Source organism: Myxocyprinus asiaticus, chromosome 38 (assembly GCF_019703515.2).
Source record: "Myxocyprinus asiaticus isolate MX2 ecotype Aquarium Trade chromosome 38, UBuf_Myxa_2, whole genome shotgun sequence".
Classification (NCBI taxonomy): domain Eukaryota; kingdom Metazoa; phylum Chordata; class Actinopteri; order Cypriniformes; family Catostomidae; genus Myxocyprinus; species Myxocyprinus asiaticus.
The window spans coordinates 17,158,336-17,181,552 of NC_059381.1; the positions used below are offsets into that span (position 1 = coordinate 17,158,336).

General features: G+C 41.1%; 1 protein-coding gene across 2 annotated transcripts; it reads left to right on the forward strand.

Moving 5' to 3' along the window:
- The first annotated feature begins 233 nt into the window (after positions 1–233).
- On the forward strand, positions 234–23,217 carry LOC127428507 (transforming growth factor beta-1 proprotein-like). Of its 2 annotated transcripts, XM_051676934.1 has the most exons (13): positions 234–373; positions 1,016–1,312; positions 1,506–1,742; positions 13,961–14,053; positions 14,348–14,473; positions 14,562–16,321; positions 16,426–16,899; positions 18,707–18,994; positions 19,499–19,582; positions 19,683–19,830; positions 19,933–20,083; positions 20,184–20,294; positions 20,491–23,217. In XM_051676934.1, exons 7-13 carry the CDS (start codon positions 16,563–16,565, stop codon positions 20,536–20,538), a joined length of 1,167 nt encoding a protein of 388 aa, XP_051532894.1. In that variant the 5' UTR covers positions 234–373; positions 1,016–1,312; positions 1,506–1,742; positions 13,961–14,053; positions 14,348–14,473; positions 14,562–16,321; positions 16,426–16,562; the 3' UTR covers positions 20,539–23,217. The 2 variants fall into 2 exon arrangements, with proteins under 2 accessions (XP_051532894.1, XP_051532893.1); XM_051676933.1 differs by having other exon boundaries at positions 14,562–16,899.

A 23,217-nucleotide genomic window follows, 5' to 3' on the forward strand; every position in this document is an offset into this window, starting at 1 on the left:
TTTTTTTTTTTTTGAGAGAGAGAGAGAGAGAGAGAGAGAGATAAATGTGTCTCGGACGACCAATTAGGACATAAATTAGTGCTAAATTGGAGCAGATATGTCAAAGAACCGCAATGGTACAGTACCTCCTCTCCTCTGGGCTTGCAGTGTAACGCAAGCACATGGCGCTAGATGGCAGTAATAAACATTTTCAAGGCAAAATTCTCCAGCAACAAAGATAATGGTGTTGCTAAGGAAATGACGATCTGGACGACATGAAGGCGCTGTAAACAGTGAATAAACGCTTACAACTGGATAAGCATTCTTGTTCGCATTTAAATTTTACCAGCGTCTCCGAACAATGAATGAATTGACTGTGATACGCGCGTTAATCGTAAGTATTCCGCTTTCTTCACGCTTGTTTTTGTCTTTGTGGTGAAACCAGAAATGTTATCTAGTCTGGTCGCTAAATAGCTAGCGTTAGCTATTCTGACGGTTCTGATTTACCTTAGTAACAAAGAGGGTTAGATATCTGTAAAAAAAAAAATGTTAATAATAACAATGTTGGGTGTTTTAGTGCACCCAAAAAGCACCTGTTACAGTACATGAAACAGTTGTTTTCGTAGCTAATGAGTTTGAACGTGTACTTGCAGCTGTCTGCAGTTTCAAGTCAAGTCAAAGTGTTTTTATCAGTACGTTTTCATAAAAACAATACACTATGTAAAAGTAATAGCTGGTTATAAAATGATAGTGCTGCGAGCGCCAAAAAAAAAAAAAAAAAAAAACATTTAGTTTTTTTTTTAAACTTCACACACATTCTTGAGGGTCTAAAGGGGTTCCCTTTCGATTCAGTTCACTTCGACATTGCTATGGGGAAAGGTACTTTCCTCCAGGACCTGGTTGAAACCCTTGTACAATAACGCCAATCTTTCTGATTGGCACTGGTGTTTGAACCCCGCCCCTTCGGGCGTGAACTTGGTCTATATAAGCGGGCACTCAATCAACATTACTTAAAAAATGTTTTCCTTCATGACAGGACTATTCGACTTCATTTAGGAAACCCTTCTCTGCTTCGCCGTCGAAGGTACACGTTCAGCGGACTACTCTTCTCTGCGGGACGCTGTCAGGACGACTTGTTGCCTGTGCTTTAAACATGGAGCTATAAAATACCTGGAGAGAGCTTTCCGTTAGCAGCCCCATTCATCTCTATGACTGTGCTCAGCTAGCGCAGGGTTACCAGGAAGCTAGCGAAATGGAGGCTGCCATCTTTGCTCCTAGGTGCTCAGTTCCGGGATTGTGTGTCACGTGACTGCTCACTCGTCAATGGGAATTGGTAGGGAAAAATATAAAATCAATTTCACACTTTTAAGAGCCCTTCAAAAACAATCCATCACCGGATGACGATGTGCTATAATGTAATTAAATAATTTAAATTGAAATGGTTCTTCGAAAAAATTGTATTTCCTTATAAAACACTGCTACATTTGAATTGCTGTCTATGGAGAAACATGTGTTTTTGCCATCAGGTGGTGTAGTTCCAGCATCTACCAGCAGGTGCTAACAGGGACCTGCTAACCAGCCAATTCCTGACCCCCAGGCTTTAACGCCTGCAGTGAGGAGATCCTTGATTCCTTGTGTGTTCCGGTGAAGTTTTCTCCACCTCGCCGTTGAGGACGCTTCGGTAATGGGGTACTCGCTTCAGAGGCTCGCCATCGAACAACGTGGCACTTCAGCGTGGCACCTACCCGCTTCCCAGCCCTCCGGTAGGAGTTTACTGTATCCTATATTGCTATATTATAACTGTATTGTATATTATACCTTCATAAGAGCCGCTTGCATGTTTGCGTCTTTTTCAAGATGTCGTTCCGCAAGTGTTCCCTGTGCGAGCAGCACATTCCACCATCAGACCAACATGAGAGCTGCATTCAGTGCCTGGGCCGCACCACGTAGAAGCGGCTCTCATAGAGACAGACTGCCCTCACTGCGAGGGCATGAGTCTCAAGACACTGCCCTCCAGGATCGCTCTGAGGGACGATTCAGCCTCTTGTGCCCTCCCACCTACCTCTTCTGTGTTAAGTCCCGAGGGGCCACATGAGGAGGTACTGCAGGGCCATGAGGTGAAGATGGATGATTTTGAGGAGGATCTCATGCCGGCACAAGCCCCACAAGCCTTCCAAGCATCAGACGTAGTGTCTTCTCTGCTGCATTACAAACATGACGACCTCCAGCCCTCCGTTGGAGCGCACGGTCTAATCACGTTTGGCGGCACTGACGATGGGGATGACGCCGTATCCATCGCAGCCTCAGCTGAGTGGTCCATGGGAGAAGACACCACTCCTTCCCCCGCCAAGGGTGAGCGTGCATGGGCCACCGATAAGGAGCTTCTTCACATCCTCGCGAAGGCGGTCAAAGATCTCGGTCTAGAATAGGGCTGAAGTGATTAGTCGACGTTATCAACAGCGTCGACAACAAAGAATTGTCGACAAATATTTTTGTTGTTGAATAGTCTCATTTAATGTAACATGAGATCATGTAAACTCTAATGATGGTGCACAAGAGCAGCACTGCAGCTCGTGCCTGACTGAGGAGAGGAAGAAGACACAGCTCACATTCCAGATGCACTCGAAACTTTCCAAACAGCTTCAGGTGATGTAGATCACATGAAGATCGCAAAGTATGAGGGAATTATTATAAAATACAAAATGAGTAAATACAGAAGCACTCTCGTTGTGGAATAAGTGGAGCTGGAGCTGCCGCTCAGCTCAAGCAAAACTTGTGTGTCAAGCATCTTTAAAGAAAACACCCTGGCGTTACATCTTTAATGCAGTTATATTTAATGTGTTAGAGCTTTATTCTAGTTCAAATAATAAGGAAGCAGGTCACGTCAATAACTACAAACTCCAAAACTGGCATTTCTCTGTGCGATCAGCGCCTCTTCTATGAGTTGCGCGAAGTGTCCCAATCTAAGGGGGAAGAGATTGAAACTGCACGCGGCTGATACACACTCTGTTGCAGGGATTAGGGCTGCATGAGTATAGCAAAAATCATAATTGTCGATAATTGCCCTTGATATTGTAATCGCGATTATTAATGTAGATTAAAATATAAAATTACTGTGACGTCACAAAGCAAGCAACCGTGTGGTTCTTCAGAGTAGCAGATTTAAATGGTGGATATGAGCTGCGCTCCAGTTTCTTTTAAGCATCTTTTAAGCATTATATTGTATTGTATTTTATATTGTAATAATGTTTGTTAAGGTAAGGCAAATACAAATATCTATGGTATAGAATAATTTAATTATTGCTAAATTACTGCTTAAATTATTAGTCCACGTACAGTAAATAATATGGCATATTCAATATTCAAACTTATTAACAGCCGATTTAAATCGACCAAGTTACTGCGTTCAGTAAGCCCTTTCTTGGCGAGACAGGGGACCATTCATCCCGTTAGATCTTCAGTGGTGATCTTGTTCATGTAAGATCATCTTTAGATCATTTTTGGCCTCAGTGGTTGCACTTTGGAAATTAAAAACAGTCATTTGCGATCGGAGTTTGTGTGATTCGTGAAAATGTTAAATCTACCAATACCAGCTGCGTGGCAAATGGGTCTTATTAGAGCAGACGCGATAACAATGACGGTGATTCCTGAAATAAGCTATTCATGCCATATTCTTTATATATGTAATATGTAATATATATATATATATATATATATATGTAATATATAATACTCTTTGTTAGCTACACCTCCAAAACACACTTAGAACAGTTAAGCTGAATTACTCTATTGCTATTTTGTACAAATCAAATTCACATTGACCAACTTATTAACATGACAAAACAAAACTGTTATTACATTTTTAATAAATTGTACGCAGAAATCAAGCAACGCGACAAACTCTCCCATTACAATGACTGCTGACACTCACTGCAGGTTTACACTGTTTGAGGCCTGAATTTCGATGCGAGCTCAGTGACGCTCCGCACAATGTTCTGCAATCTCGTGAATGCTCTCATTAAAAACAAAGCTGTCTAATCAGCATAATAAATCAATTATTTACACTGCGTCTGTGCCTTGATTAGAACGGGATCGTTTTAGTTTTGTCATGTTGTTCATTTGCAGTGTATTTAACATCTACGTTCAAAGCGAGCTGTGCAATATGCAGTGAGTCCAAAATAATTCCAGAGTGCTTTTCGCTCTTGTTCTACAGCTTCTTTTCAAGTGTCAGGTAATGTTTCTTCAGTATTAATTTTCATGTGCCACGTGAAAAGAGCTAGAACATAAAGCAAGCATCTGGGCATTCAAACGGTTTAAAACTTGCACATTTGGATCAGTTGTCATTACAGATAGGATGGAGGACTAATCTAAGCGCCTCTGATTGGCCATTGCCGTTTCATTGCACAACGGACATGTTAGTCATTGGTTAGAATACTCAACCGCTGCAAAAACACATTGTAAATAGAAACCATTGACACAACAGGAGCTTATATTGACCACTGTAATCATCAGTTTTCACGATTACATAATCGTGGCAGTCGTAATCGCGATTAGTTTTTCAATTAATTGTGCATCCCTAGCAGGGATGCATGTCCCTCGAGCGCACACGCTTGCTGCAGCTAGATTATAACGTGATGGCTCACGACTTATTGAATCATAATATATGTGTCACACTGCATTTCTTATCGTGAAGAATATGCAGCTTTATTAATAAGAGAGAGGTTTTTTTGTGAGCCTAAGATGGATTGAAGTGAATAAATAGGTGAGAGAGGGTAGTCTTCACCCCATTATACACAGCAACAAAATACGTTTTTGATTTGTTTTTGTTTTGGCTTATTTTCCTATATAAATATCTAAAACTCCTTTAAAACAATGTACATTCACTTTAGCAGCTATACTGCAGAAGAAAAAAATGTTATTTGAGAAAGTTGATGTGGCAGCGGGGGTGTGGTCCATCTGGAGAGAGAGAAAGCAGTAAGGGCGCTTACACCTGAGCTAGAGTATGTCTAACACCTGTCTCTAATTCCAGTTAGCATGGGGAGAGCGGCGATATAAATGGCCACACCACCAGCAGAGAGGCAGAGAGAGAGTCTGGCACAAGGGAGCCTACAGTGCTCGTGGAAGCTGTTGTGTTTACGTTCGTGAAGCTTATGAGTTTGAGTGTCTATGTTCCTCTGAGACTGTTGAGTTTGTGAAGCTGTAAAGCATTGAAGTGGCTGATTAAAAGCCTTACCTGAGTCTGGAAAAACCCGCTTCCCTGCATCCTCCTTCCCTTCTATTTGTGGAGTCCTTCACATTTGAATATAATATTAAAGATACAAATATTTTAAAATATCTAAAAATCCTTTAAAAATAGATGCATTCACCTGAGAAGCAGCATATCATATATTTAGACACGCTTTCAGAGAATAGATCTTGAATAGAAGTATATTTTGTCTTTACTGCACTTGCAGAAGTATAATCAATTGAAAAAATACACTTATATACAAAACACACATATTTAAGATACATTCTCTTAAAGTAAGTCTAAATATCTTATATGTTGCTTCTCAAGTAAATTTATCTTGTTTAAAATATTTTTTAGACAATTTTAAATGGAAAACAATTGTTATTAAGTTTAATTCAGTAAAAAAAATTCACTGCAAAAAAAAAAAAGAAATCCTATTGATAACAATAGGATTTTTTTTTTTAAATTTTGCAGTGAATTTTTTTTACTGAATTAAACTTAATAAAAATAATTTTTTCCTTTAATTCAGTGAATGTAATTTAGAGGTATTTTTAAAAGATGATTTTGTCCTCTATTGTTAGTAAGCACGTTTAATACAGTCTTTTATGTCGGGGCACAAGCTGAATAGTCAGTTAAGCGCTAATGATTAATCATTGCAATAATCACCCGAATAGTCGAATAATCATTCTAATAATCGTAAGATTAGTCGATTATCAAATTCCTCCTCCCATGGACCACTCAACTGTGTTGACTGACGTCCGCACTGGCCTGGAAGGGCATATATAGTGGCGGGCCATGCTTTATCTGCACTCCACAGCATGGCGGTGCTCCAGGTCTTCCAAGCCAAGCTCACAAGGATTTAGATGAGCAAGGCCCTGATTCAGCACTGTTTAAGGAGCTTCGCACTGCGACAGACTTGGCGCTGCGAGCTACGAAAGATACCGCACAAGCCATTGGGAAGGCTATGGGCAATTTGGTGGTCCTGGATAGCCATATATGGCACACACTCATGGATATGCGTGACACAGGAAAAAGCTGCCCTCCTTGACACTCCAGTATCAGAAGCAGTCTCAGGCTATGAGACATTTGCCAAAAAGAAGCAGCGCCGCCTCTCACCCAGCCCGCTCTCACTCTACCTACAGTCAGCAACCAGCTAAGAATCCCTCTTTCACTGCTCAAGCGCCGTCAAAAGCCGCTGCTGAGCCAGCAGTAAAGCTGTGTAAGCTGTGGCCCAAACTAAGGCACTCACCGTTCCAACGCGAGCCGTGTACCAAGCCAACTGTGCCCCCGGCCTGTGGACCACCTCAAACTTAAAAGTCTGGAGAGCTAGATACCAACGGGTGATCCGCGCGTTGGCATCCTTCATGCATTTGAGCCAGAGGGTGAGGGTGAAAGCAGGCCCCAAAAGATAGTATCGGAGGGTGAGGACCACCAACTTGATGGCCAAACACTCCTCCTCAGTTGTGCTGTACTTAGTCTCTATCAGCAAGAGCTTTCGACTAATGTACAGCACTGGGCACTCCTCCCCCTCCACCATCTCGGACAGTACTGCTCCCACCCCCTGTCCGATGCATCCATCTGCAAGATAACTGCTGACACGGCTCCATCCACTGGACTGGATCTGGTGCTCCTTTAGTCAGATCAGTCAGCGGGCTGGTGACGTTCGAATAGTTAGGCACAAACCTATGATAACAGCCAGACATCCCCAGGAACTGTCTCACCTCCTTTTTGGTCTAAGGTCTTGGGCAGGCTGCAATCGCTGCGGTCTTATCAATTTGGGGCCGCACCTGCCCATGATGAAGCCCAGATATCGTACTTCCACCCACCCAATTGAGCACTTCTGTGGGTTTGCCTGTCTCGACCTCAGGACAGCCTTCATGTTCCGCAGGTGCTGCTGCCAGTTATTACCGAAAATATCTATGTAACAGATAAAGGACAGGCAAGGAGGAGATGGGAACCAGCTGAACAGTAAACATAAAGTTTAATAAGAAACTCAACATAAAACAACCATAAACACAGACACACATGCAACGCGGCCGCGTGCGTCTCTCTCCCTAACTGGCGCCTCCGGCACCCTTTTATCTCGCTCTCCCACTGATCAGCTGATTCAGCGCTGGCCGTGCATCACGGCCCGGCCACACCCTCCTCCTCATCACAATTTAGGTCTGAGAATTCTGTCCATGAGCTGCTGAAACGTAGCCGGGGCTTCGAACAAACTGAACAGAAGCATCACAAATTGGTGTAATCCGAACGGTGTGGAAAATGCCATCTTTTCAAGGGACATGGGAGTTAAGGGGATCTGCCAGTATACCTTCGTCAAATCCAGTGTCGAATAAAAGCAAGCTGTGCCAAACCGATCGAGCAGTTCATCAATCCGAGGCATCGGGTATGCATAGAACTTAGACACCGCATTGACTTTTCTATAATCCACACAGAACAGGACCGAGCCATTGCTCTTAGGAACTAGAACCACTGGGCTGGCCCAACCATTGTGGGATTCTTCTATTATCCCCATATCTAGCTTGGCCTTTAATTCTTCCCGTACCACTTCTTTTTTGTTCTCTGGTAATTAGTAAGGACGACTGCGTACCACTAGCCTAGCATTGTTTCGATATGGTGCTCTATGAAATTCGTACGACCGGGAAGAGGCAAGAACACGTCTGAGAATTCTCCTTGCAACCTGGCAACCTCCTTGACTTGGGATGGTGAGAGGTGGTCTCCACAAGTGACCGGGGTGACTCGATCAGTGGCTTTTAAGTTCAGCTCCAGCCCGAGCTCCTCCCTATCCAGAACCACTGTCGCCAAAGTCACAGGAACTGCCTCTGTCCATGGTTTTAGGAGATTGAGGTGGTAAATATGACGTGCTCCACCTGAATCAATTCGTCTCCCCTCATAATCGATTTCCCCAACTCGCCGTGTGACCTCAAAGGGCCCTTGCTACTTGGCGAGTAATTTAGAGCTCGATGTGGGGAGAAATACAAGGACTTTATTTCCCAGTGCAAATTCCCGTAGTTGAGTACCCCATTATACAGCTGGCTTTGATGTTCTTGATCCTGTAGCAAATTCTCCTGTGTTAATTGCCCCAGTGTGTGGTGCCTTGCTCTCAGGTCAAGAATGTATTGAATTTCTTTTTTGCCGTTTGATGGTCCCTCGTTCCAATTTTCACATAGGACGTCGAGCACGCCACACGGTCAACACCCATACTATAATTCAAATGGGGAGAACCCCATGGAGGCTTGCAGGACCTCTCGCTTTGCAAATAATAGGGGCTCAAGCCACTTGTCCCAATTCCGAGCAGCATCGTGCACAAATTTACGAATCATATTCTTTAGCATCTGATTAAATTGTTCGACCAAGCAAGGAATCCTCTAAGGGCTGGGGAAGTCAAGACTTCCTCCTCCCTTACATCCTCCAGACATGGAGCTGCCCTGGCACCACCTCCCCAGCCAGTGAATCGCACACCACATACTGATACACTTGCACAACTCATTCACACATATTCCCCTCAATAAAGTTGTAAATGCTGGCCAGTTCATACCCAAGATTAGTGGGTGGGAGAGATGGGGACTAACTGCAGCCTTGACACTGTTTTTGTTCCTGAAATTGAATGATGACCATCACTAAAGGGTAATTTTGTATATCCCCATGCACACACCTTACCTTCACCCGCCGGCTTGTATCCAAAGCCTCAAATTGAACCAAGCTTTGGTGAATAGAGGTTTGGTTACAACCTGAATCCACCAAGGCTTGGTATGCACACCCCTTAATACTCAGGTATCCGGTATGCTCCTGCTCGATCAGGGTTGGCCTGTGGCACGTCGGGGCTCCGGACCAGTGTCTCCACCTCCATTGTAGGGCATCGGTCCTGGAAGTGCCCAGGTTCCCTGCAGTGGATTTACCAGACTGTGTAGGAGGGTGGAGAGAGTTAGGGGAAACCAGTGGGTTGAAAGTTACACGGGTCCAGGGAACCAGTTTTGGGGTCATAATTCCCTGTTTCCGGGGAATAGGAACAGGATGGGTGGGAGAAGAGAGAGAGGGAGAGAGAGAGAGAAGAGGGCTCGCCAACCCCCGAATACACCGCTGATGGTCCTCAGCAAGCAGGACCGCCTCGACCACCGGGCGGTGGCACTGGATCCACTCCACTGTCTCTTTCGGTAGCCGGGTGATGAATTGTTCCAGTACCACCAGATCGAGGACCTCCTCTGCGTCATGATCTTCAGCCAGCAGCCGCCTTTGGCAGGTGTTACGGAGCTGTCGAGTGAATGTGATCGGCCGACCCATTGCAGGATGGCTTTCTTCAGATCTTAATTTTATGGCCATGAGTTGGGCTTCGCCGGAAAACACTGGCACGAGGCGGGCTGCCTGCTAAGTGCTGGGCCAGTTCCATGCTCCAGTCGTCCGCTCGAAGAGCTCAAGGAACACCTCCAGGTTGTCCTGAGGTCCCATCTTCGTCAGCGTGACGTGTAGCACGGCCATAGGTGGGTCTGGGGTCGCGGCTGAAGACCCCTCCTGGTGTACCAAGCTCCATAGCACCTGCCGGTCCTCCGCTTGAGCTTGGAAGAGAGCCTAGAACAGCTGTTTCGGCACCACTGTGACTTTCTTGTGAAGGAGGAAGCGGGAGCTGGATCAACAATCCATGTAAGACTTTTATTTACAAATTTTTCAGCATAACACGACGGTTTGCTTTTTAGCATAACATAAATGATCACATGCTGATGATCACTGCTGTGTGCGTCTCTCCCTCCAGTGGTCTGGGCTGCCCTTATATCCCTCTCCAGCTCTCACTGCAACACAAAATGGCTGTTAGAGATCATTTCCCACAGGTGTCGATCCTTACCGCTCTTCCTTTCCTGGCCTCGCTCTCCACAGACGTCGCTCGGCCATGCCCCATCTCCACAAGTGCGGTTACACAATTCATTTCATACGCCGACCACCTCGCTTCAATAGCGTTTTGCAGTCTGTGGTCCCACCACAAGACGTGCTGATATTGCGCACAGAAATTCACAGTCTCCTTGCAAAAAGTGCGATAGAGACTGTTCCGAACGGCGACCCGCACACTGGGTTTTACAGCCATTATTTTCTTATACCAAAGAAGTGTGGTGGGCTTCGACCAGTTCTAGATCGAAGATGCTTGAATCATGCACTTGTGAAGCGCCCATTCAAAATGTTAACTCAGAAACAGATCTTATCGCACATCCATCCAGGGGACTGATTTGCGTCAATAGACCTGAAGGACATGCACTTTCATGTACCGATTGCGGCATGTCACAGGCATTTTTTGAGATTCGCATATGAGGGAACTGCGTATCAATGCAAGTCCTTCCGTTTGGATTGTCTCTGGCTCCCCGTATGTTAACGAAATGTATCGATACAGCACTCACCTCATTGAAGATGATCAGCATGCATGTATTGAGAAACCTCGACGATTGGCTTTTGCTAGCATAATCAGAGACTCTACTGAGCGAACACAGAGACTTATTGCTTCGACATCTTAACAACCTGGGCCTGAATGTCAACTGGCGAAAAGCACACTTTCCCCCAGCCAGCAAATTTCCTTCTTAGGGGTTCAACTCAACTCTGTAAGCATGCGTGCACACCTCACGGTGAGCGCGTTCAAGCCATTCTTCAGTGTCTGTCTCAGTTCAAACTGGGGAAGACATACACTGAAATCTTTTCTTTTTTAATGGCAGCAGCATCCGCCACCATAACGTTAGGTCTGTTACACATGAGATCTCTCCTGTATTGGCTCAGACAGCATGTACCGCAACATGCTTGGTGCCACGGGCACATGTGCATTCGAGTAACTCATCGCTGTCTGGCTGCTTTAGCACCTTGGACAGCTCTTTTTTTCAATCAACAAGGGGTCATGCTGGGTCAAGTATTCAGATGGAAAGTGGTGACCATGGATGCGTCCAACGTGATGGGGCGCTGTGTGCGATACCCCATTGATTGGTACTCCATGTCCCAATCCCCGCTAGGAGTGGACGCATTGGCACACAAATGGCCTGTGAAACAGAAATATACGTTTCCCTCGATACGTCTTCTTCACTCTGTAATCAGCAAAATCAGGGAAGACGAGGAAACGGTTTTGTTAGATGCGCCAAAATGGCCCAATCAGTCCTGGTTCCCGGAGATGATAGAATTGTTGAATGGCTCCCTGTGGGAAATACCACTGAGGAGGGACCTCCTTTCTCAAGCCCAAGGCATGATTTGGCATCCCCAGCCGGAGCTGTGGAACCTACACTAGTGGCACTAGTGGAACGGAGCACATCAAACCAGCCGGAACTGACCCAGTGAGTATTGAACACCATTTTACAGGCTAGAGCGATGTCCACGAGACGTAAACCATAATTGTTTCACTGTGAAGAGTGAAGAAAGTGTTTCACTTAGTTAGAAGAGCTTGATGCTGCAGCAGTGATGGACTCGGCTTGAGTAACTGTGACTGCGCGCAGATGTGTGAACTTCCGCTGTCGTAAAAGTCCCATTCAGTAATCTCTCAATAAATTACGCATTCATTAAAATTAAACGCAGTAAAGACAGGAACGCCGCCCATTGTAATGAAGTAAAAAAATTTCATTCTAAATTAACTTGAGTGGGAGTAAAATGTACCCACTTTTAAACCTACGCTAAAAGTAATTTTTTTCCTCCAAAAAGTTACTCAAGTAAATGTAATTGAGTAAATGTAGTGCATTACTACCCACCTCTGCGGGTGGGTGGCTTGCAGGTGCTGTCAACTGACAGCTCATGTCTAGAGTTCGGACAAAACCTTTTAAAAGCCATGAATAAACTTAGAAAAGGCTACATGCCTAAGGTTTTATCAACACCCTTCGGGGCTTTGGTGGTCCGTTTGCAAGTCTTTTATCCCCTACCTTTTAATTCAGATGAGGAATGGTCAATGCATTTGTTATGCCCTGTGCGGGCATTGCACACACATGTTGAACACACCCACCAGTTTTGGCTGTCGGACCAGCTCTATTTTTTTTGCCATGGAGGCCACACAAAATGCATGTCCGTCTCCAAAGAAAGGCTCTCGCACTGGAACAATCTGGATGCGATCGCCCTCGCATAGGAGTCACAAGATGTAAATTGCCCTATCGGGATCAAAACATATGTTTGGCAGCAGGATGGTCATCACATAATCTGTTTGCAAGGTTTTAAAACCTGGATGTAACTTCCATTTCCTCTCAAGTCCTCTCTGTTTAGAGCACTAAGCCAGAAACCCTCTGTTACAGGTAGGTTGTCATTTGTATGTAAAGCTTTGGTTTTAATACCCACTCTAGAAAGTCACAAGTACTCCTTATAAGCATAAAAAGTACTTTTCCCAACAGTGACTGTGAAAGGGCCCATGACTCTTTATACATAACTATGATTAAGTGTTATTTCTTGGAGAGTATAACGTCACATGGTGCGGCCGGATGGGATTCTGTTCCCCATAGCAATGTCGAAGTGAACTGAATCGAAAGGGAATGTCTCCGGTTACGTATGTAACCTCGATTCCCTGAGATCAAGGAAATTAGACATTGCAAAAGCTTGCTGCACTACTACTTCAGACAAATGAGGTAAAAGTAATACCCTCTGTCCCTCAGTCAGAAAAATCTGAAGTAATGGTGAGTGAGTGCCTGTTATATAGGCCAAGTTCGTGCCTGAAGGGGAGGGGCTCAAACACCATTGCCAGTCAGACAGATTGGTGTTATTGACAAGGGTTTCAACCAGGTCCTGGAGGAAAGTAGCAATGTCGCATTCCCTTCATCTCAGGGAACCGACGTTAAATACGTAACCAGAGACGTTCTCCCTGTTTTTTGTGTTGTTGTTTTGTTTTTTGTCACATGAAAGGAAAATCCAACCTACGTGTTGCTTACACCACCTGACTTAGGACAAAGTTTTAAAAAAATATTTATCATATTTTAAAACAAAATTGTTCCACTGCTTTTTTGTTTTAAAGAAATAATAATAAAACATTATTCTGCACTTCTCATGCCAACATTTAAAGAATTTAAGTTTTTAATGACACTTATTATTGTCATGACATTTTTCACTCCCCCAGAAAAATATCAAAATGACTTTAATTCAGTCATTCAAATCAATAGAAGAATATAAGTAATTAAAACCACAGAATAGGTGTATTCAAGTAATTGTTTTGTGTGAATTGCATTAATGTACAATCCCAATTCCAAAAAAGTTGGGACAGTACGGAAAATGCTAATAAAAACAAAAAGGAGTGATTTGTAAATTATATTCATCCTTTGCTATATTGAAAGCACTGCAACTGCACATTATATGATGTTTTTCCTTGTGAATTTCATTGTTTTTTGAAAATGTACAGTCATTTCAAATCAGATGATTGCAACACGCTCCAAAAAATTTGGGATAGTTGAGTGTTTACCACTGAAACATCACTATTTCTTCTGTTAACACTTATTAAGCATTTGGGCACTGAAGACACAAGTTTGTTAAGTTTAGAAAGTGGAATTTTCCCCCAATCATCCATTATGTAGGTCCATCTATTATTTAGCTGCACAATTGTATGGGGTCTTTGTTTCCATTTGGTGTGCTTCATAATGCGCCACACATTCTCAATTGGAGACAGGTCAGGACTGCAGGAAGGCCAATCTAGCACCCACACTCTCTGCTTACACAGAAACCCAGGCAGTATGTGGTTCGAAGTTGTCCTGCTGGAAAATGCAGGGACGTCCCTGGAAAAGACTGTGCTGGATGCAAAATGTAGTATCTAACTGTAGTATCTAACTTTTTTAGGACTCATGGCAGAGTTGCATATTATTGGACAGATCATTGGGGCCAACAGTTTCCCCCAGAACAGCCTCTTCTGCAAGTGGGGTGTACATACAGGTATTCTTTTTCATTGCATATATTTTATACTGACTGTGCCATGTTCAGTTATGTCTTAAAGAGTGAACATATACAGGGGGATCAGGGGTGATCTGAAAAATTGGTAAGACCATTTATCAGCTGGGACAAAGCACAAACAAACAAACTGAAACTTCATTCAATTCAGTCATTCATTGTGTTTTTCTCACATTTTAATGATTTAAATTCTTTACACAATCTTATGTAGCATAGTAAAGTTATGCTTTAATATGAATAGCAACTAAATATTAACTAAACCTTTTCACTGCCAATCAGGAGGAGCATGGAGGCTTCTTTCTGGTCTAAAGGAAGGCCAGACTCAAGTGGACATGCCTCAAATAGGGAATATGGCATACTGGAGCCATCCCACTGATTTGCACTATACTGCTAAGGGCATACAAGGTATTTGTCTTATGTTTCTGTGTCGTTGGCAGAGTTTGGAATCAGTTAAGCAGTTTTGATTTAAAATATTGGATGTCTGTTTCCAAAGCTTCATCTTCAAGTGTGGCATCAGGACTCATTTGGGCGATGCCAGCTGTATGGATATGGTTATTGCCATGTACCATCAAGCCCATGACAGCATCATCTGCAGTGTGTGTGACATGGCGACCACTGGGATCCTGGCAGGATCAACTTTCTCAGATTTTTGTTGGTGGAGGACCACAGCTGCGCTCTTCAGATCTAATTTACAGTGGGGCAGACAGATACAGGCTCCACACGGTTGCAATGGGCACAGTAGAACTAGAGCTGTGCATCATTCTGCGGCACTTTGACCAATACGGTGTGGAGAGTTGAGAATGGACTGCAGATTGTTGCACATTTCAGTGCAGATCAAAGATGTGTTATGGAGTGGAAAGAAAGTTTTGTCTTATTGGATGGATGAACTGACATGGTGTTTGTGATTTCAGAATGTAAAGTTATAGTGTAAAGGATGTAATGATGAGTGGTGAATTTGTATGTTTGTTTGTGTATTTTGGACATCAAGCATATACTTTTTTTATTTATTTTTTTACACTTTTTGTACAATTTGTTTATTTTATACAAATGTATGTTGTGGTTTTGTTTATACAAAGGTTTTTGTTCATCAATTAAATGTAAGTTTTCAGTGGTGGATCATTTCTGAATCATACATTTTAAATGGTTTCTCATACAATTGCCTGATTATTGGGTATGGAACAAGAAAACATTTCAACAGCCTTGCTAAAACATTGCGAATACAACCCCTGCCAGCGCAGAGCTTGTGCTTCTGTTTTATGGTATGTCGACAGTTTATAAAACCACATCCTATTTACCTTATTAGTACATAGTTCTACTCTTTTTGTTTCACCTATATCTCGACACATCTTTCTGTTAGTATAAGTAGCAGGCTTTGTGTGTTTTGGAGATAATGAGAATCAACACTTTGGTGGCCTGCAGAAGATCTACATGGTCGCTTTTTGCTCATTTCCTGTGTGGAATTTCTAACTGCTTTAATGAGGCTAAAAAAAGACAACACGTAATGGCTAATGTTTGTCATTAGAATGCATTGATTGATGAGTAAGAGAGAGAGGAACAGTATTTCAAGGAGGATTCAGATTTGTTATCAAGTTTAAAAGTAGGATTCTCACTGTGGGAATTTCATTTGCATTCTGTAAACATGTGGAAGATATTCTAATAGATAGGCTCCAGCACTGCGATTTGGCTGTTCCGTATTAAAACAATGATTTTTATTTTTATTTTTTAATTATATGCATTCTTTGTTTAATTAAGGAAAGAATCAATAACATCTTGTTCAATTATTGTTTAATTTATCCATCAACATTGTAGGCAATAAAGTTTTTTTTATGAATCATATGTTATACAAATATATGCTTATTCATATTATGTTGACATTTTTTGTTAAGGGCATAGCAATTTCCAGCTGACTCCAGGCATATGAAAATCAATTTAAGTGAACCTTAACCCTTTGAGTCATGTATTGGCCACAATGCTGGGTTAAAGCTGCAAGGGAAACTAGTACTACTTTGATGCAAAGGAAGTGTTGTCTCATTTGGTTAAACTGTGTTGCTTCCTTTTCCTCTTTTGTCATTCCTTGAGCTGAGAGCAAAGCTTGAGTTTACCAAACAAGGGGAAGGCAGAACAAAATAACAGATATTACTTTGAACCTCCATTGTAAGGAATTTTTGAGGTTATGAAATTGAAACCATTTAAATGTGACGCGTGGTAACTCGCGAGGACATTTACTGTGTGGCTGAACCTTTGACTTCAATGGTGAGTTTTTGAGATCTCTTGAGGCTTTTGCGCCAGCAAGATAGTAATATGGGCAGCAAATCTTGGTGATGTTTTGGTTCTGATTCTGGCTCTTGGGTTCGAAGGCAGCACCGGCTTATGGTGACATTTCTGCAAAGCTAAAGTGAAGGCAGCTCTACAGCCCAGAAAATCTTCTCTGTAATTCCTTTAACCATCCATTGCCACTCTCGAAGTCTGAACATAAAATCCAGCAACTTCGACCATGAGGGCAGAGAGTTTATTACTGGCACTGCAATGCCTGCTTGGATTTGTGCAATATAGTGGAGCCTTATCAACTTGCAATCCTCTAGATTTGGAACTAATAAAGAGAAAGCGCATTGAAGCCATTCGAGGACAGATTCTCAGCAAGTTGCGACTGCCTAAGGAACCAGAAGTGGATGAAGAAGCAGAAAACATTCCTGTAGAACTCATATCAGTCTACAACAGTACCTTGGAGCTAAGTGAAGAGCAGTCCGTGGATCCTGTACATATGCCTGTAGAAGAATCTACAGAGGCGGAATACTATGCAAAAGAAGTTCACAAATTCACAATGAAACAGAGTGAGTAGCCTTTCATTTGGTGTATAATGCGCAGAACTTGTCGTGCAATAATTTGATGATTGCTGTACCATACTTAGATAGATTCTGACTGATGATTCCTTTGAGACTTGAGGGTGTGTGCATATGATCTGACCACAAACAGGAAGGAAGGCAGTTTAGAGAATGTTAATGAGTGACTCAGATACTGGATTGAGAGTGCCTTGGTAAACTAGAGTGGTGTATCACTAAACTCCAGACATCCCTCAATTTATTTTCTCTCTTTAAACCATATTTGGACTTTGGCAACAGCCCTGGTTTGGCTTATATGGTAATGATTTTGGTGTTGGTGGTCTGAAATGAACTTGCAAAAAACACTGACAATGACAACAGTCACTCAACAGTCAGTGTAGTCACTGAATTTTCTTTTTGTCAGTGATTTTCACTCAGCATTACTTTACAGTACTGTAAAGAAGGGTTGCTCTTAAAAAATCTTTTTAAACACTTCCATATTTTATGTAGTATTATGTGGTATAATTGCAAAACATACATGTACAGAGATTGACCTGCAAAATCCTCCCTGGTTGATAGAAGTTTTTGTAGCAGTGTTTTGAATCAAATTAGAAGTTAATATATTGTTTGGTTTATTTACATATTATTGAGCACAGCCCTATCACTGGCCTACAGTCCACAGCAATCCATTTTGCAGTTGAGTTCGTCAATCTGTCTGAGGTAGACTTGGGCTGTTCTCAAATGACACATTCTTCTAATCCTTCTGTACACACATCAAAAAACACTTTTGAAGCATCTCACAGCAGTTGCATCACGTTTTCTGCATCTCTAGCCATAAACGCTGTGTTCTTATGACTCTGTGTCAAGTTAAATGTACTTTGAAACTTTAAAAACCGTGTCTCCAGACCCCTTCGCTGTCTTTGAACAGCTGTCGGTTTGTTGCGCTGACTGCCCCTAATGATTTACACTTGCAAAAACATATTTTATCAGTTTCATTCAAATGGCCCTTCGCTAAGCTCCGCCCACCCTTGCTTACCATTACTTGCTCTGACAAGCTTTGCAGAACTTCCCATCGGATTGAATGGGAAAGTGCCGTTAACAGCATGGTTTTGGGCAAAATATTCTAATAAACGGAATTGATAATATTCTTATGTGGCTGGAATGAAGAGTGACATTTTAAAGCATATTTATCTGACATTTTTTGTAAAAGAATTTGTTCAATTACACAATAATTTGATTGAAAACTGTGGAGACTCAGAATTGAGGCAAACAATAATCACAGTCTCTTGAAAAGAGAAAAGTGTAATTTGATGGCGATTACACACCTGATAACATTAGTGTAAGCGAACAGAATTGCTCATAACGTCTCATAACACACTCACTATAATGCTGTGAACTCTTTATTTACTATCACCTTTACTAAGACATGAATCAATACATAAATATATTAACATTAAGTTATTAGCTTTAATTTACCTTTGAGCAAATGTAGGTGTCTCTGCTGATGTTATACATGTTCATTTGGGAATGAGGGCTGACACAGTTTAATCCATAGCAAGCTCTTGTCGATATTTATTTAGAGATTAAAAAGAAAAAAAAAAGAAAAATGAAAGAAAAATGCTGCATGTATTATCTCTAAATACCTCGTGTCACGATTACAAGTGACCCAGCAACAACGTTTTTACATTACTTTTGAAAAGCAAGATTTAGCAGTTGTTTAATTGAGACCTAAATGCAAGGCCCTGTTGTTGTACACATTCTGTACATGCATGTTTTTAGAGATATTTTCAAACATTTTTGTTGTGTATCTCATCACCAGTGGAAGAGAACCCAGAAAAGCACTTATGGTTCAACATCACAGAGATGAAGCTCACATTGGATCAGCGCATGATCACCCAGGCAGAGCTCCGTCTGCGCATCAAGGAACCAAATATAGATGGTTCCAAGCAGAGACTGGAGCTGTACCAGGGCACTGGGGACACGGCTCGCTACCTGGGATCACACTTTGTTTCCAATGAACTGGCCAACAAGTGGCTGTCCTTTGATGTGACTAAGACCTTGAAGGACTTGCTGGAGATGACATCTACTTCTAAGAACCAAAGTGCCAGTGGGTACTAGATGTCTGATATTTGCTGTCTTTCAGCAAATCAATTTTAGGGAATATTTGAATAATAATAAAATAAAAATCAAACATGAATATCAGAATTTGTTATATTTGGTATGTCCCTCCTTTTGCTTTAATGCACTCGAGATGGCATGGACTCAGCATGTATCCCAGCATGATTTAAGAATTTTCCAAAGACCATTTAGTGTGTTTCAGTGGAAGCCAGGAGATCTGACCTTTTGTATAAAGAAGTAAACATGGCCAGTTCCACAAAATGGCTAATTTGATAAGTGGCCTAGAAATAGTACAGAATCTGAAGTTTTCTTATTCATTTTAAGTCATAACATTTCTTTGATTTGCATTTTCAAAATCCTAAAACTCTGGAATTTTTAATCTCAGTAATACAAATTTTTTTTAATCTCAGTTATACAATGTGGACTCATATTTTTGAACAGCACTGTATATACAATGCATAAATGATGAATTAATCTTTCTCCAAAATTGTAGACAAAGAGGAGGAACAAGGATTTCAGGTGAAGTTGCACTGTGGTTGTGATAAGCCAAAGTCGGATTTTCAATTCAAAATAGCAGGTTAGCGATATAAGGTTAAAATACTTTAAATATGTTTTTGCTTAACAAATTGAATTTATTGAATGATGGAACAAGATAATATTGCTAATTGTTTATGTAGGTTTGTCTGGTATAAGAGGTGATCAGAAGGAACTAGCCAACCATGTGCCAAGACCCCACATTTTGGTGATGTCACTTCCTGTTGAGCGCCACAGTCATTTGAAATCTCGCAGCAAACGGCAAGCTGAAACAGATGGAGTTTGTTCTGAGTAAGAATTTTATGACTATAACATAAAGGAAAAATTATTTTTCTTATGTATGTGTAACGTATCAAGGGCCTCACATATGTCAATCAATTTGCCTTCATGCAGAAAGTCTGATGGTTGCTGTGTAAGAAGCCTGTATATTGACTTTCGCAAAGACCTGGGCTGGAAGTGGATACATGAACCTTCTGGCTACTATGCCAACTATTGTACTGGCTCTTGCTCTTACTTCTGGACTTCAGAAAATAAGTACTCACAGGTACCAGTTTGAACAGATGTTTCTAAACATGTTTCATATTTGGACCACTTAAAAATATGGGGTCTGATACTGTCTGAAATTGTTAACCCGGCTACCACAGGTGCTTGCACTGTATAGGCATCATAATCCCGGTGCCTCGGCCCAACCATGCTGTGTACCTCAGGTTCTAGATCCACTGCCCATTCTTTACTTTGTGGGGAGGCAACATAAGGTCAGTATGAACACCCCCCCCCCCCCATATATTTTTATCCAGTTTCTGTGGCATAAAAGTGAAATGAAAGAATTGTGTTAATTTGTCAACATAAGAGTATGATATGTTAAGACAAGCCACTTAATATCACGTTTTTTCAAGTAGTAGCCTGCCTTTTTTATTTCTTCTCTAAAATTCAATGTTACTTTCTTTATAGGTAGAACAGTTGTCAAATATGATTGTGAAGACCTGCAAGTGTTGCTGACTCTGAGTGCATAATTATCAAGTGGTCCTGATGAGCAAAGTCAAAAGAAGAACATTTATAACCTATGATATTTTGGGTGAAGGATGCATTTGTGAATATTTCTTTGAGGAAAATCAAGTTTCCTTGACAAAAAATGTGTCAATGTTGGCTCCGCCACCTTGTTTTTCCACTATTTTGGATTGTTTGAAAAAAATTCAAAACGAACTCATCCTAGGCCATTCTCCAGATCGGAAACCAGTGCAGAAAGATTCAGCAGAGTCCCAATATGAAAAGTTATCAAAGGAATTTTTAACTTTTGATTTAGCGTCAAACGGTACGCCAAAACATACGTAATGGCCGTGGCCACTTTTACTAAAACGGTTATAACTCTTGAACGGATTGAGATATTATCACCATATTTGGTACACTTATGTATGGGTCATTCTGAGGACACACACACAAAAAATTGCATGCCTCTGCCTCTTGGTGGCGCTATAATAATTAAAAAACTAAAAATTGATATCTTGAAAAACATGGCCGCCATCGACCAATCAGCTTTTAGCAGCTATTTGACAAGGTTGATGAGGCGTATTGAAAGGAAAGGTGGTAGGCATATTTGTCTCTTGGCCTGAGAGGTCTGTGCAAAATTTGAAAAAAATTGGCCACTGAGAAGCGCTATCGTGTTTTAAATGCGTGTAAATCTATGTATATACAGCTGTCTTTCACAAAGAAACGTATTATTCATATCATATGATAGACCTTCTCTTTCTGAACAACATTGCCTCAAGAACAATTGGTGTGAATCAAATTGTTAAATATTTGAGATTATTTAGCAAAGCTACTTTTTTGAACTAGTCCTAGGCCGTTTGCCTGATCGGAACCAAACCAGTGCAGAAACATTCTTCGGAGTCCCAATATTAATAATTAAATTTCGATGCATCATCACAAAGTTACACCAAAACGTATGTGGGGGTGTGGTCACTTTTACTAAAACAGTTATAACTCTTGAACAGAATTAGATTTTATCATGTATGGGGTCATTCTGAAGACACACAACATTTATTTTTATCTCTGCCTCTTGGTGACACTATAATAATTAAAAATCTAAATATGGCTCAAACTATGGAACCGTTGGTCTGATCGACTTTAAATTTTGCATTGTCTTTGTCTAAGGTGACATCAGGTTCTATGAGGACGGTTGCATATCTTTAAAAAAATTGCAGCCATCGACCAATCAACTTTTAGCAGCTATTTGAACTAGTCCTAGGCCTTTCACCTGATCCGAACCAAATCTGTGCAGAAAGGTTCTCTGGAGACCCAATCTCAATAATTATCAAAAAAAAGTTTGAACTTTCGATTCACCATTGCAACAGTACATCAAAACGTACAAAGTGGGGGTGGCCACATTTTCTTAAATGGTTAAAACTCTTTAAGAGAATGAGATATAACCAAATTTAAAACACTTATTTAGGAGGTCAGTCTGAGGACACATAAAAAAAACTGGGTACCTCTGCCTCTCAGTGGTGCTATAACAGTCAGAAATTAAAAAAATACAATATCTCTGTGCTACCTAACCTGATGTTTCTGAAAATTAAGGCACTTTATCATTGTTTTAGTTGCAAACAGACTGTCTGATTAATACTTAATATCGTTACATACTGTATGTACTTAAAGGATCTTAAAGGCTTGAATCGCGTTAATCGCTGCTTGCAGCTATATTTTACACTTAAATTTTTTTAACACTTTTTTGGATTACTTTTTATGATGTGAATAGCAATCTACATATTGTGTACATGTTGTCATAAAAATGATTATGGTCATTATTATTATTATTATTACTATTTTTTTTATCAATCCCAATGAAAGTGTTATTTAGCTGATGACTCTCAAATTATTACTAAAAGCACCATGATTAATAAGTACACTCTGTAATTCTAGGTTAACAATATGCATTGCTTTAATTAGTTGTTTTGTTACCTGCACTGATTTCATCTGTTAAAGGGATAGTTCAGCCAAAAATGTAAATCCTCTCATCATTTACTCATCCTTATGCCATCCTACATGTGTATGACTTTCTTTCTTTTGCTGAACATGAACAAAGATTTTTGGAAGAATATTTCAGCTCTGTAGGTCCTCACAATGCAAGTGAATGGGTACCAAAATTTCAAAGCTCTAAAATGCACATAAAGGCAGCATAAAAGTAATCCATAAGAATCCAGTGGTTAAATCTATATCTTCAGAAGCAACATGAGAGGTGTGGATGTGAAACAGATAAATATTTAAGTCCTTTTTACTATAAATTCTCCTCCCTGCCCAGTAGGTGGCAATATGCACAAAGAATGCATATCGCCAAAAACAAAAGAAGAAAAATGTGAAAGTGGAGATTGATGGTAAAAAAGTGTGAAACATTATACTACGATACAGACTGCCAATGTCATAATATGACTATATTAGTCCCCAAATGTAGTTTTTTTGTTATTTAAGACTATGTTTAGTTGTCTGCAAAGTCAGTGGTCTTGCTGCACAACTGTGTTCTGTTTAATGTTGACTCTTATTAAATTGTTCTACAGTCTCTATTTGTTACAGATGTTCAGGAAAGAAAACTTCCTGCCAGCCAATTGTATTATGACTACACAGCTAGCAAGGCTTTTGTTGTCTAATATTATTAAGGAAGTGAATTAAAAGGTTATAGTAATTGTT

Excerpts from the sequence above, each read along its gene's own strand:
- LOC127428507 (XM_051676933.1), top strand. The coding sequence starts at position 16,563 with ATGAGGGCAGAGAGTTTATTACTGGCACTGCAATGCCTGCTTGGATTT. Across the intron at positions 16,900-18,706 it reads CAAATTCACAATGAAACAGA|TGGAAGAGAACCCAGAAAAG; the intron begins GTGAGTAGCCTT and ends TCTCATCACCAG. Across the intron at positions 19,831-19,932 it reads ACAGATGGAGTTTGTTCTGA|AAAGTCTGATGGTTGCTGTG; the intron begins GTAAGAATTTTA and ends GCCTTCATGCAG.